The sequence below is a fragment of the Melospiza georgiana genome, chromosome 15 (genome assembly GCF_028018845.1).
Source record: "Melospiza georgiana isolate bMelGeo1 chromosome 15, bMelGeo1.pri, whole genome shotgun sequence".
In the NCBI taxonomy this organism is placed as follows: domain Eukaryota; kingdom Metazoa; phylum Chordata; class Aves; order Passeriformes; family Passerellidae; genus Melospiza; species Melospiza georgiana.
This window is the reverse complement of record NC_080444.1, coordinates 3,746,403-3,760,335: the sequence shown is the minus strand read 5'-3', so window position 1 is coordinate 3,760,335 and position 13,933 is coordinate 3,746,403. Positions and strand designations below refer to the sequence as shown.

The window sequence follows — 13,933 nt, the reverse complement described above, 5'->3', positions numbered from 1 at the left end:
GCACAGGCAGTAAAGCTCTTAGGTGTCATCAATGTTTTAACGCCCCATTTAAATATTAATCTAATGGAACAGCATAAAAGCAATATCCCTGAAAGCACAGGGTCATTTAGTCCATTGCCCTGTTGTCAGGAAGAATCCAGACCTCCTCCAAGTGTTTTACTTCCCCAGTCCAGTGCTGACTTTCTCAGTCTCATAACATTAGTTCTAGTAATAATAATACATCATCATAATGCAAAGCTGGCCATCATGATAATTATTTATGACTTATGCTTCTGGCCCTAACAATGTTTCTGTAGAGGTTTTAATTATCATTTATGCATCTTTGTTCCACGTCCATAAAAATCCCAGGGCTCTGTATGGCTGAAAGCTGAATTTATAGGATCCTGGGAATGGCAGAGCCTGGATCCAGGGAGAAAGGCTGCTCCTAACCCCCAAAATGCCAGATCCAGTGAAAGGACACGAATGTCAGCAGGGCACAAAATGCAAAAATTAGTCCCAGCAGGTGGAACTGCAGCTCCTGGAGTAAAGGGGACTCGTGTTGGCTGCATTTGTGCCTGATCCATGATGGAGGTGACTGGGGAGAGGTCTCTGGGTCTGAACCCAGCTGGTCAAGGGGGACAGCACACAGAGAGGAATTTGGGCTCTTGTGCCCCTCCCTTGCTCCACAGGGAGCTGCACTCGGGGCTGCCCAGCCCAGCAGTGTCTGATCACCCTCACTGCAATCCTGGAGGTGCTCAGGGAGAGCAGGACCTGCCACCAGCAGCCCCGTGGCTCATCCTGAGCAGAGGAGCAGCAGAGCACAAGGCTCAGGGATGGCTCAGCTAAACAGGCAGATGCAGCATCATCAGCTGCCTCCAGCACACCCCTCACCATCTGCTCCTGGCAAACACCTCAGCACTGCAAGGGAGATGCCCCAAGTGCAGGCACTGCGAGGCTGCCTTGAGCTTGGAAGCAGGCTACATTCCTTCCTCAAAATACACGGAGGGAAAAATACAAGATGCAACATCGCCAAGTATTTCCTGCAGAAACTACAGCATAGCATGAGGACCTTGGCTGATTTTTTAACTGGAAAACCAAGTTTCTTGGTAAGTGGGGCTTGAAACTGTGAGCCAGGGGCTTCCAGAAGCTCAGAAAATGGGGAGGAATGAAGAAAAGAGGATCTTGGCAGGGATGAATAAGGATAAGAAGGAAAAGCATACTGCAGGCAGCAGCCATGGGCTTTGGCAGCCACTTCCTCTTGTAGAAGGAAAAAACCCAATTTAAAAGCTGCTTGGGGAAAAGGAGGTTCAGCAATGGATTTTTTCATCTCTGTTACCAGAGCCAAAGGACTGCTCCTCATATCCCTGATGCACTGGAGACAGTGCCTTCACTGCAAGCACCTCGCTCTCACAACCAGGCTGGGAACACACAAGGCATCAAAAATAATGTCACATTTATTAGGGAAGCAATTCAAGTGCAAAACTCACCGAGGGATACAGGGAGCTGACTACATGCAGAAATCAAAGGGAACCCTTGATGGAAAAGAAATGTTTAGCCACTATGTTCAAAGGCTCCCTAAATCAAAGACAAACTCCTTCTTTAATCAAGGCCATTGACCGAGGCTGAAAGCACGGAGAGCTGCCAACAATTCCCGCAGCGTCGCTTTTCACAGCAGGGCTGCAGGTGCTGATGCTCTTATAGCCTGAATCCTTCCCCCAGCATCCTGTATCTGTGTCCAGGGAGCAGCTCTTGGCACTCAAAACACAGCAGTTTTGTGGGGACAATAAACCTCAGCCATCCAAACATCCCATGCTCCTGTTTCAGCTGCAGGAAAATTTCAGCCTCCGAGCTCGAGGAGTCATTAGGAGAAGGAGCAAGTGTTAATTGGGCTGTATCTAATCTGAGCCCGACCCAGGGGTCAATGGCTGTTAGTTAAGTTTATCAGCGGTGTTTGGCCATCATTTATCAGCTTTGGGGAGGCCGGGCTGGGACAGGTGTGCGGCGTGCTGACGCACAGAGGGCTCAGGGAATATTGATTTTCCCACCCGCCATTAACGAGCATGCGTTTGTTGTGGTTAAACCACACCAGGAGATGCTGCTGGGGAAAGAGCTGCCCAAGAATGAGGTGCATAGTTATGAACGGACTGGTGAAATATCATGGATCTCACGGTGCCTTGTGGCAGCACAGCTCTGAGGAAAAACCATCTCTGGAAACAGGCTCGGTGTTTCCCATCTCTGCTGAGCTTTATGTTCAGAATCAGAGTCCAGCAATGTCATCCCCAGCTCTGTCTCGCGTCTGCTGCTTGTTTTCCCTTTCCTCCCAAAATCTCTCTTCTATCAGTCTGTGAAAAAGCTCACTGCTCATTTTAAAATCTCTCTATAGATCACAGGAAGAAGAAATGTTGACAGAAATTAAAGCCTTATTTCACAATCTGCATTAGTTTTCTCTTCCTATCTTCACCTTTCTGATTCTTTTATAGGCAATTTTTCCTATGGAGCTAAGCAGGCTGAGAGCTCTCCACTGGAAAAACCTCATCTCCTTTGTTTGGGTAAAATAGCACAGTGAGCTGGACCAAAGAGCTTCAGCTTCCTCTAGCCTTATATTTCATTGAAATCAGAAGTATAATACTGGTTTTCCTATTTCTGGGCCAGTTCTGGGAGCAAATCATTCATCAATAGCCATTAGTGCTGCCAATGGAACTCACAGGAGTAGCTAAAAATGCCAAATATTTCTGGGGTTGTGATGAAAGTCATTTGCAGTATATTTGGTTTTGTTGATCAACTAGCTTACAGAGTGATGGAAAATATTACAAAAGGTTGAAAAAAACCATTGACAAAATGTTTTCAAGAAATTAGGGGGAAATGTGAAAGTATCCTGTGTTTCAGACCTCCACTAAAAAATCTCCTAGTCCTGGAGACTGGATTAGCCAAGGACCACAGAGGGGCTGATGTTTCTCTGCTGGTTTCTGACAGCTTTTGTGGAGAATATCAGTTCATTCAGTCTTGTTATGAACCTCTGCAAGTATAAAGTCTCCACAGCCTTTTCTTGGTCCAGCAGCAGTGTTTGTCCACCCTCAGGGTGAACGGTTTTTTCCTTCTATCCCATTGGTATAACCCTTCCTGCAGCTCCTCTGCCATCTCCCACCCTTGCTGTTCAGGTCTGGGAGGGCTTTGGCTCTGTCTCCTCCCCATGTCCTGCCAATCCTCCACCTCCTCACACCATCTCTGCAGCCAGGACAATGCACCCAGAGCTCACCTGGGCTGCATCCAACCTTCTAAAGAGCCATTTTCAGATATCATCACTTGAAACTCACCTAAGGGAGAGGGTCGGATAATCACAGAATGGTTTGAGTTGGAAGGGGCCCTAAAGATCATCCAGCCCAACTCCCTGCCATGGGCAGGGACAGTTTATCCTGTCCAAACAGTTTATCCTGTCCAAACAATTTATCCTGCTCCAAACCCCGTCCAGCCTGGCCATGAATATTCCAGGGATGGGGCAGCCACAGCTTCCCTGGGCAATGGACAGCAGCTGCAGGATCCTTTATGCAAACAGCACCAGGCACTGGAGATCCAGGATCCTCATCCAGAGTGGTGCATTCCAGAGCTCCTAGATTACCTCAGAGTGAGATCCAGCCCTGGACAAGGGACATGTGGTCCTTGGGAGCAGAGACAGAGCTGCCTGAGCTGAGCAGAAGGACAGATTAGACTGGATCATCCCCCTGAGTCTGTGACCCCGAAAGGACAGGGACCATATGCTTCCCATCTGGTGAAGCTCTGTGGAAGAGGGAGTGGGCACAGGGTGCTGCTTCGAGTTGGAGAAAGGGGGAGTGATTTGCTGGAGGAGATTGAAATCTGTGTTTGCCCAATTATCAGCTGCAGTGCTTAATCACTCTGCCCTGGATCTCCCCGGCAGCCGCAGGGGCAGTCGGGTGTGGGGGTGGGAGGCAGATAGGATTTAATAAAGAAGCAATTTTATGAGGAATACTTTGCTTTTGGCACTTTCTGTAGGAGTGGGAAAAATGATCATTTTTTCTTCGGTAATGCCAGGGAAAGCAGGAAGAGCAGAGCTCCATGTTTCAGCTCCTGAGGGATCCACTCTCTCTCCAGCTCAGTGCCTCTCCTTCCCATGGAGATCCTGCAAGAGACCCAAGGAGAGGGGCATCAGGGGAGAAAGGGGGGAAAGCCTGTCCCTGCACTGGCCCAGGGTCCCACCTGCAAGGGGCAGAGCCCCAGGGTCACCAGAGCTGGCCACAGCCCAGAGCCATTCCCAGCAGACTCTGCCACCACCCAGTAAATCACAGCAGAGGGGAAAGGGTTCCATGGGGTTTGGTGCCACTGAGAGGTGGGAGAGCAGAGGAGCTGGGCTGGCAGCTTCCACCCCAGCCAATGTCAGCCAGGAGTCCTCACAAGCACAGAGCCAGTCCCCAGCACATTCATCCTCCTTGGGAAGCATCTGAGTGGCATCCAGTCACAGCCTCTTCTGAACAGCCCAACAAGCTGTGATTTATGTGATGTCTTTGTCCTCAGACACTGCTGTCAGCAATACCCAGGCTCAGGCAAAGCTGCTGATGCCTGCAGATTTCCAAAGGTCTCTCTCATGGACATGCTGCCCTTGCTGAAGGATAACAAACAGAAGCTTTAGTAAAAGTAGAAATGATGTTTTGGTAATGTTATCCCGTAGCTATGCCCAGCCCCCTCCCCAGAAACCAGAGGTCCCAAGATTTCCAGAACAAAAGAGAAAACAAATTGATAATCTGTCCTGGGCTCCAGAGATTCTCCTGCAGCAGGAGAAAATATGTGATGCTTTCTCAGCAGCTACTCACAGGATCCCTTTTCCCAAACTGTCAGAATGTTCAATATCTCCCATGCACCCAAAGCAACAGAATAGCTTTCTCAGCATTAAATGGGAAAGAATCCAAGACAAAAATCACTACCGACCAAATTATGGTTTGGATTTGGGTTTTTCCCTGCAGGAAAAATCAGTGTTTGAGCAGTGTTCCCTGGACAGAGGAGCAGCTGATCCCTGCACACTGCTCTCACCTTGCTGATGCAAAAGGGTCTGTCTCACACACCTTTCCAAACCACCTTGGATACCATGGGCAAGGTCTTGGCTACTCCTGCAAGATCCAGCCCTGGCAGGTAACACAAATTAAGGCATTTTAACTTTTAAATCCAACACAAGCAGCATTTTGGACCCAAAAGAGCTTTGAGCAACTTGGGAACTGGTTTTTGTGACATCTCTAGGTTTCACATTTGCATCAGCCTTTCTCCAAGTTTCACCCATCCCACCCACTGCAGGGCAGCAGCAAAGTGCCCAGCTGCCCTGCTGAGATCCTGAGCCCTGAGGAGCCTCTGGTGCTTCAAGAATCCCAGGGAAGGTCCCCACAGCCTCCACCAAGGGACTCGGGGATGCCACCAGCACAGGGCCATGGTGCAGGCCTCGGTCACGGTCATTCCTTGGGGAAAGGGTTGGGAGTGCACAAGGAACTCTGCTCCTGCTTTAGCCCATTCTGTCTCTGGCCCAGGAGAACGCTGGAAAATGTGAACCACCCCTAATGAGCTTGTTGAAAAACACCATTATTTGGAAGAGATTTAAGAATCATTTGTGACTTCTAAGCTGTGATCCATGATCATCTGGGTCTGGTTTGTGATCTTTGAATGCTTTGGACTGGTGACTCTGTTGGTTTCCTGGGGGCACTGGTGGCTTTCTCTTTGTACATCAAGTCTCCACAAAAAAACAAATTCCAGCCCTGGTTACAACAAGTGATCCTCCAGCCTGTCATGGAGGGACTATTACAGGGAAATAGGTAGTTTCCCATATTTTTAATTCCCCTGCAATGTAATTTTTTATCCCTTTGCAGCACTTTACTACTGAAATGAATGTAACTTGAAAACACTCAGGTTTGGCCAAAAGACAGCACAGAAATTCATCCTGCAGAAGGAGAATCACCTGTTCCTGCTGCTCCACCTGGGGGCAGCCCTGGCAGTTCAATTTGCCTCCTTACCCACTGCCCCTTCCCTCATGCCTTGTGTAGCATCAATTCTCTCTCCAAATGCTCCCAGCACCCAGGAGGAGACGCCAGCAGCAACTGCAGAGATTTGTGTCCCAGCCCATGTGTGGTGGCCGCCACCCAACAGCGTGGCCATGGGGACACCATCCCATGCCAGCCCCTGCCTTGGGACCCTCCTGTCCCCTCCGTTTCTCCACGGCAGGCTCGGCAAGTCACACAGCATGGCTGGCAGAGCCACCTGACTCATTCCTCTCGACTCCTCCAGCTGATGTGTTTGGAGGAACACGCTGCTCTGACAAGGTGACACATCCTGAGAAAGCCCACACTGCCGAGCGGGAGCGCCCAGTGCAGCAGCAGCACTCGCAGCTCTTCTTCATTCCTCCCCACTCAAATGAGCCCCAAGCACTCCTGTTTGATTTTCCTGGAGGAAATCGAGTTGTTGTCAATCAGGAGAGAGGAGCCCTGAAATCCCCTGGTTTTGAAGGCGTCTCATAAAGGCACAGCTGTCAGTGGAGACGCTTGGAAAGGAAGAGCATTTGCTAAGGGAGAAACTGCATTAAAACCCGAGTGTGCCTGCTGTTCAGCTGCAGCCTATGCTGGAATCTTCTTTTGGCAGAGGCAACTGCCCTTGAGTCTGTTGGTTTGGCTCAATTCGTTGTGGAATAATTAAGTTCAGTCCATTGCACTGCATAATCTGGAGTTTCTTCAACCTTCCTCAGTAGCAAAGTACTTAATCTCATCCAGCTCTGGGAGCACTTGGGAACATGAAAATCAGCCAGTGCAAAGCTGTCAGGAGCCTCAGCAGTAAGAGGATGAAGAGAGGAGTGTCCAGGAGGCAGGGGAAGGTCAGCCTGTGCTTTGATGCCTCTGGCTCCTGGAGGGAGGAGAAAACCATGGCATCACACACCCTGAAATGTCCCAGGAGCCAACACAGAGCTGCCACCTGCAGAGCATAAACAGTGAGGATGTACCCGTCAAACTCCAGTCTGGAAATGCGCCTGGATGTTTCCAAGGAATCTGAGGGAAAACGTTTCTGTTCCTGGACAATCCAAACTATCACATTGCCAGGCTACAGTAAGGATCTTCAAACTGAAAAATGTGTTTTACCAGGAGTGGGCAAGCCCCGAACATCAGAGAAACTCCTTTCAGCACTGTTCTATTTACATGTCTTGGACTGAAAAGGAAAAAAACCAGGGCACAGTGTTGGACTTAGGGGAACCTCTTTTAGCTGTGAAAAATTATCCCTCCCTTGCTCCTCAGAGGGTGATAACACCACCTGAACCACTGTCCCAGGCACACTGTAGGATTGTTTTCTGTGCTCAAAGGTCCACTAACACCCAGCCCAGCTCCTGAGAGCTGCTGAGCAGTCATACCCAAAGCCAGCTCTACTCTCTGAGTTAATAAAATAACAGATGCCACCAGGAGCTGTTCTTTCTGCCCCATGTTGCAGGTCAGCCCAGGGAGAGCAGAGGGAAACCCAGTGAAGAGGGAGGAATCTGCCCATGACCACTGAAGCAAAATCAAAAGAGATGTTTATGGCAGGGGAAAGCACCCTCCAGAGCCACACTGGGAATGGGACATCCATCCCTTGGACAATGGAGCAGCTGCCAATGGAGCTGAGATTTCTCCCTCTCAAACAGCTCCTTGAATTGCTCTTGGCATTGACTTTTTCCTGTTCAGCTAATTAAAAATCTGTCTTTGAGTCATAAGCCCCCATTAGTAATAATTTGCTTTGCACTTCTCCAGTGATTTATGGCTGAGATATCAAAGTGCTTTAGAAACATTAATTAATCCTTCTAATCCCCGGGGGACTGATCCACTCTCTGCAATGCACCACTGGTGGTGTAAGTGTGGGAAATCCCCAGGGTTTACTCCCAGTGCAGGCAGGGAGAGGGGAAGGGAGCAGCATCTGACCCAGCAGCTCATTCCAGCTGCTGTCTGCAGTGGGAGATGTGCAGTCAAAACAGCAGCCCTGGATCCGCAGCCACGAGCCAGCCCAAGGCACAGCTCTGTGTGCTCTCAGAGCCATCCTTGCTCCCATTCTGCCTGTCCAGGGAGGGCAGGGGGGCTGCAGCCCCCCAGCCTGCTCTGTGGGTCACAGCAGGGAAGGTGTGTGTGGATCAAAGCCATCTTCACCCCGAGGTGGCTCCAGCAGAGAGCTTCACCCTGCATGGGCAGCAGCAGGGTCATTCATCAAAGCCACAGTGCTGCTAACTGCACTTCCCTGTCCTGCCCTTTGCTGCAATCTTGGTTCTTTGTTGCTTTATCGCAGGAGTGCAGACCCGGGGCTGACCCCCACACCTGGGACAGGGCCCCAGTCCTCGCTGCAGATAAGGATGATTTCCTCCATTGGCTTGGCACAGCTTCCATCCTTGCGCTCTCCAATGAGCCAGGTGCCACCTGGTGCTGTCCCCACGCTCTCAATGTTGTCACCACAGCCCTGCAGGGTGGAGCTGGCTCTGTGGTGTGCTGCCAGCAGTGGGGAAAGGTATAAAGGTCCCAGCAGAGTGCCAGAGTCAGGATCTCTGACACACCCAGCAGCGTCCCAGTTTCCCTCTGCTGTGCTCAGTAGAACATCACCTCCACCATGAAGGTAGCTGGTGTTTTCCTGCTCCTCTCCCTGGCACTCTTCTTCTCCCAAGGTGAGTCCAACATTTTGCTTGGGAGCTATTTCCTCTCCTTGCTAAAGCTCCCAGGTCTGCCACATGGGAAGGTGAGTGTGGGAAGATTCCAGCTGGTGCTGGGACCTTGCTGTGACCCTGGGCAGGGAATGCTGCAATGGCCAGTGTGCATTACACCTGTACCTGTACCTGTGCATTAAACCTGTAGCCTTTCAAAGGCTTTGAAAGGGTGCACTTGCTCCCAAAAGTGAGCAGACCTGCTGCTCTTTCTTAGGGGTGGGATTTGTCCTGTGACTGGTGATTTCTAGGACAGTGTGATCCTTTCAGAGTGAATAGGTGCTATTCTGGTTTTAAAAAAGCAAGTCTAAGAAGACAGGAAATGAATCTATGCAAGGGAAAATGCAGCTCTCACTACCAAAGCCAATGTTTAAGCCAACTGTGTTTTCAAAATCCCATATGGTGCAGAGGGATGAGAACACGAGCTGTTGCTGCTCCTCAGGTCCTGCTTTAGTGGGCTCATTCCAAACAGGAGGGTGCTTCTGAAGCAGGTCCTCTGCCATCCTGTTTACTGCACAGAGGCTGCCATTGCAGGGCTGTCTGAGCACAAAATCTGGGCTCATTTCAGATGAGCTGAGCACGTAGTGAGCTGCAGCTCCCGGGTCTGGACCAGTGCTAGCCCAAAGTAAAACCACTGAAATATTAAACAGTGTGGCTACCAGCTCCTCAGCACCAAAATGCTTCACTGCCACTGGGCTGTGCTGGTTGTTAATACAGATGTAGTATAAATCCTCCATGTAGATGACTTCTGGGTTTATAAAAAAACCCAGGATCATCTTCTCAGTTGTGTCTTTTGCCAAAAAAAAAAGTTCAGGCTGTTTTTCAAAACACACCCAGCACGTGTTCCACCCTTGTGATCCCAGCTGCCAGCTCAGCTTCTCCATGGGGAAGCCCAAAGTCATGGCTTGATCCCACCAGCTTTGATGTGAGACCTCAGGGTCTCCTTCCAGTAGAGACTTCCAACAACTTGTCTTTTGCTCTGCTTGCTTGTGGTAAAAATGGAATAACAGCAGAAAGATCGCCCTGGATTTACTGCAGCACCTGTCCAGTGCCAGCAGGAGCTTCTCAGGCACTCATGAACATGTGGTAAGACAGGACAGAAGCCACCTTAGCTCCCTGACAGCTGGCAGGTGACATCTCTGGAAGTGCACTTTGCCTTGCATCATTGCATGTTCCTGCCAGGGGAAGGAGGGTGACACAGCAGGGAAGGATTCAGCTGGGAAACGTGGGCGATCCAAGGGAAGAAATTATTTTCTAGGACAAAGGTGTTTGAGTGAAGACACGCAGTCCTCAGCCTAAACTGTCTGTATTCTGTGCCCCTTGAAACCAGCCCGAGTGATGGGTGCTAACGTTCTTCTCTCCCTCTCTCTCTGTCTCTCTCTCTCCTCTTTCCCTAGGAAATGCCGAGGTGGATGCAGCTGCTTTCAGAGGAACTGAGGTAAGGTTTCCTCTTTTACATGGCACAAGTGAGACAGCACTAATCCAAACACTGGGGAGCCACCTCTGCTAAATACAGTGAAGCAGAGTGGGTTGACAGCCCAGAAATGACAGTGCCCTTCCACCTGCAGTGCCACAGCAAAGTCCCAGTGATGATACTGGTTTTCCACTGCATTTCCCCCAAACACTGAAAGAAGAGCTCCTAAAAAGCCAAATATTGCTGTTACCTGCCAAGAAAGTCAGGAGTCTCCTTTAGTCTCTGGCTTGTAAGTGAGGACAGGTATTGCTGTGGCATAAAAACAAAACCTGGTAGGAACATGCTCAGGCAGCGCCCATAGAGCACTATTTACTCTGGACTGTCACTCCCAAGGGTGTGCAGCAGAGCCAGGTGGAGTTCAGCTGGCCAAGGGACGTGGTGGTGGCCAAGGCAGATGGTCCCAGTGTTACTGAGAGCTCACAGCAGAGCTCTGAGGATGGGTTACAAAGACAGACAAAATGTGCACCTCTCTGGGAAAGCAAAGCTCCTTTGCTAAATTGAGAACAGGCTTAACATTTTCCAAATTAACCTTTTGTGCCTCCAGCCATCTTGTCAGAATTTCAACCTGGGGAGAGGGTGTACAAGGGAGTTTGACCCCATCTGTGGCACGGATAACGTCCTGTACAGCAACGAGTGCCTGCTGTGCCTGCACAACCTGTGAGTATCTGGAGCTGCTGCGAGTCTAAATGCCACAGAGATGAGGGCTACCACACACACATATCTGGGATTTCCTAGAAAGAAAGCTGTCTGCACACAGCTGGGTGGAGTTTGGGCAGTGAGCCCAGCACATCTGGCACGGGTCTGGCCTCCTGCACAGCTGCTGCTCCCGCTGCTCTGAGCATGTGGGCTCCAGCTGAGCAATCCTGTGTGAGGCTCCAGCTGAGCAATCCTGTGTGGCTCCAGCTGAGCAATCCTGTGCAGCTCGCAGCACACACGCTGCCCACGAGCAAAAATCTCCCCACACCTGCAGCTGCCAAGCAGCAGCGAGAGCTGGCAGGCATCCAGGACCTCAGACAAATGGCAAAGTCCTCCAAGCCTGCCCAGATCTAGCAGACGGGCTGAAGAATATTTTTCCAGATGACCTCAGATGTGTGGTGGCTGAGGGAAAAAAACTGTGTTTTTTCACCCCAGAAATTTATGGCTGAGCTCTGCTTTCTGTCTTCTCTGCATATGAAAGGACACAGTTTGCTCTGGGTATTTTTAAGAATGAGTTTTATATTTAATCTGTGCTGGTGCCAGATTGCACTGTTCTAGCAGAAGGCCAGGTCCAAATGCTAAGGGTGTCTCTGGCAAGACTTGATACACTTCATCTGGCTTGGGCCCTAGGTAATTTAAAATATATTTATACATTGGAAGCACTCTGTGTCAGACAAGTGAAGGAATTACTTCCAACTCAATGCTATTAAGTGGTTCAAAAATCTCTTTTGGGAAGATTGAGTCTTATCTGGAGCCAGATGCCCCAGTCTGCAGGGCTAAGGGAGCTTCACCCTTGGCTTCACCTGGTGTAGGCAGGGATTTCTGGTGATCAGGCTCACAGGCCCATCTGCCATCATGTAGCAGAAGCTCAAAGTCCAGCTTTTCTGTCTCTGGATGCGTGGGTTTGTGGAGCCAAAATTCTGCTTTCAGGAGCATTGCCTCCCTGCTAGCTCTGCAGGAGCAAGGAACAGAATCCAGATCACCAGGGGAAAAAAAAAAAAGAGCCTGGATAAATATTGTCAGTTGGGTTGTCCCCTCTTTGCTTCATTAACCCAGGCTGCTGCCACATATTCTGCAGCATTTGCTGTTCACCTTTCAAGGCTGAGCGTGATGCAGTCAGGCAGAGAGAGGCTGAGTGGGATCTCCTCAGCAAAGGCACCACAGCTAATGACCCAGCACGGCCTGGCAGGGTGGTAATGACCCTGCTGGAAGCCAGCAGCCCAGCACCAGCTGTCCCTGCATTGTGCAACAGATGGGGGTGGGAGGTTCATCAGACACAACATCATTAGGGCTCTGGCCGTGGACCAAGAGCAGGGTAAAGTGAGGGAGGAAGGCTCCACAGTCAGCTGGGCAAAGTGGCATCCAGGATGCTCCATCTCCCCAGAGCAGGGCAGAGAGCAGCTTCACAGGGGATGGGAGCTCACAAGAAGGGAAATTGGGGTACAAGAAGGGAAATTGGGGTACAAGAAAGGGAAAGACTGAGCTGGTGGTGTATTCAGAGCCAAGCAGGAGTCAGAGGAGGGGTGGGATGGATGAGAAGCTGGTGCTGCATCTGCCTGCACTCCCAGAGCTCCCAAAACTCCTTCTTGTGCAAGCTGTGAGCAGCTGCAGCTGGAAATGTGCTGCTCCTGTGGGCCACAGCCCCGAGCCTTGCAGCTCCCCTGTTCTGTTCCCCAGTGATGCAGTTCTGAGGTTAGGAGCAGCCTCTTGGCCGGGGCCAGCTGGGCTCTGGAGCTTCATTCAGGACTCTGGAGCTGCCTGGTGCCAAATGTCCTGGGGGAGAGATAAATGGAGTGTCCTCATCTCTAAAACCCTGGCCCATGGGGACCATTCAGCCAGGAGGCAGGATGAAGTGTCATTTGCAGTTCTGCGAGTGCCACTGGCCTGACAAGAGCTGGGAGGCTGCAAGGAGCCTGGGAATGTCTGAGCATCTGGCGGGTCCCCGTGGCAGCGGCGTCTCCCTTGTCACCGTTGGTCACCTCGCTGTGACCAGCATGCAAAACGCCTCTTGCAAAAGGAAAATCATTTCACCGGCATTTCTCTAACGCACCTGTGAAATGGATCTGTCTTTCCAAAGAGGAGAGCATCATGATTCCGTGTGAGAATGGAACAATTCATAGGAATCGTGTTCACTACAGGGCAAAAAGAAGAAAATAGTTTTTTAAAGATACCTTTTTAATATTTTCCTCACTTTTGCTGCAAGAAGCAATCAGGAGGGGAGGCTGGGAGCAGGCCAAACCCAAGTGAGGCACAGTGGCAGTCCTTTGTTTCTAAAACCCTGCAAAACAAAATCGTAACCTTTATTGTCTGCAGTCAGACAGGCATTGGAGGTGTCTCAGCGCTGTCCTGCAACACGAAGGTGAATTATCCTGCCAGGAGGTGTCAGAAAGCACTCTTGAGCTTATTGGAATTAATTAACACATGGCCATGGTAGCCCTGAACTCCCTGTCAAGAATATGTGGCCTTGCTTGCTGTGAATAACACTTAGATGATGATTTAAGCAGTATTTTCCTCTCTTTCTGCCTTTTGCCCTCTGAGCCAGGCTCTGCTGTGTCTCAGGGACCCGAGGGCAGCCCCCCAACATTTTTAACCTCTCTTGCAGGCAAAGGAACGACCACGTGCGCATCAGGAACAGAGGAATGTGCAAAACTCCCCGCAACAACCTGGCTTAAACTGGGCTGAGAGATCAGGGCACAAAGCTGTCCCCTCTCCCATCAAACCCCAATAAAATGGAAGCATCGCCACGTCTTGTGCTGGGATTTCTTACACACACAGCGACCCCCTTTCCCCAACACTCAGAGCACCTTCCTGGAAAATGTGGTTTGTTCTGGTGATGTCTGTAAAGAGCTGGGAGCAAATTACAGACAGAGCCCCAGGGAGGAGCCTGGGATGTGCCCAGGGAGGGAGCCAGGCTCTGCCAGAACAGGGAGGTTCTTTTTTTGCATCAAGAATTTTGTTTTCCTTTCCTAGATTTCCAATGGTCAAGCAATAGATTTTTAGCATTCTCATGACCTGCAATTGCATTTGCTAAATACAGGGCGCTAAAGGCCTTGCTCCAGAGCCTTTGCTAGGAGAAAGAACCCAACAAGTCATCT

The 13,933-nt window shown here is 50.3% G+C and overlaps 1 protein-coding gene across 1 annotated transcript; it reads left to right on the top strand.

Moving 5' to 3' along the window:
* The first annotated feature begins 8,445 nt into the window (after positions 1–8,445).
* Positions 8,446–13,582, top strand: LOC131089971 (pancreatic secretory trypsin inhibitor-like). Its single transcript, XM_058035019.1, has 4 exons — positions 8,446–8,632; positions 10,066–10,106; positions 10,687–10,799; positions 13,441–13,582. Exons 1-4 carry the CDS (start codon positions 8,578–8,580, stop codon positions 13,508–13,510), a joined length of 279 nt encoding a protein of 92 aa, XP_057891002.1. The 5' UTR covers positions 8,446–8,577; the 3' UTR covers positions 13,511–13,582.
* Positions 13,583–13,933: the final 351 nt, after the last annotated feature.

Coding starts and splice junctions, on each gene's coding strand:
- LOC131089971 (XM_058035019.1), top strand. CDS start 8,578: ATGAAGGTAGCTGGTGTTTTCCTGCTCCTCTCCCTGGCACTCTTCTTC. Junction 10,107..10,686: donor CTGCTTTCAGAGGAACTGAG/GTAAGGTTTCCT, acceptor TTGTGCCTCCAG/CCATCTTGTCAGAATTTCAA. Junction 10,800..13,440: donor CTGCTGTGCCTGCACAACCT/GTGAGTATCTGG, acceptor CCTCTCTTGCAG/GCAAAGGAACGACCACGTGC.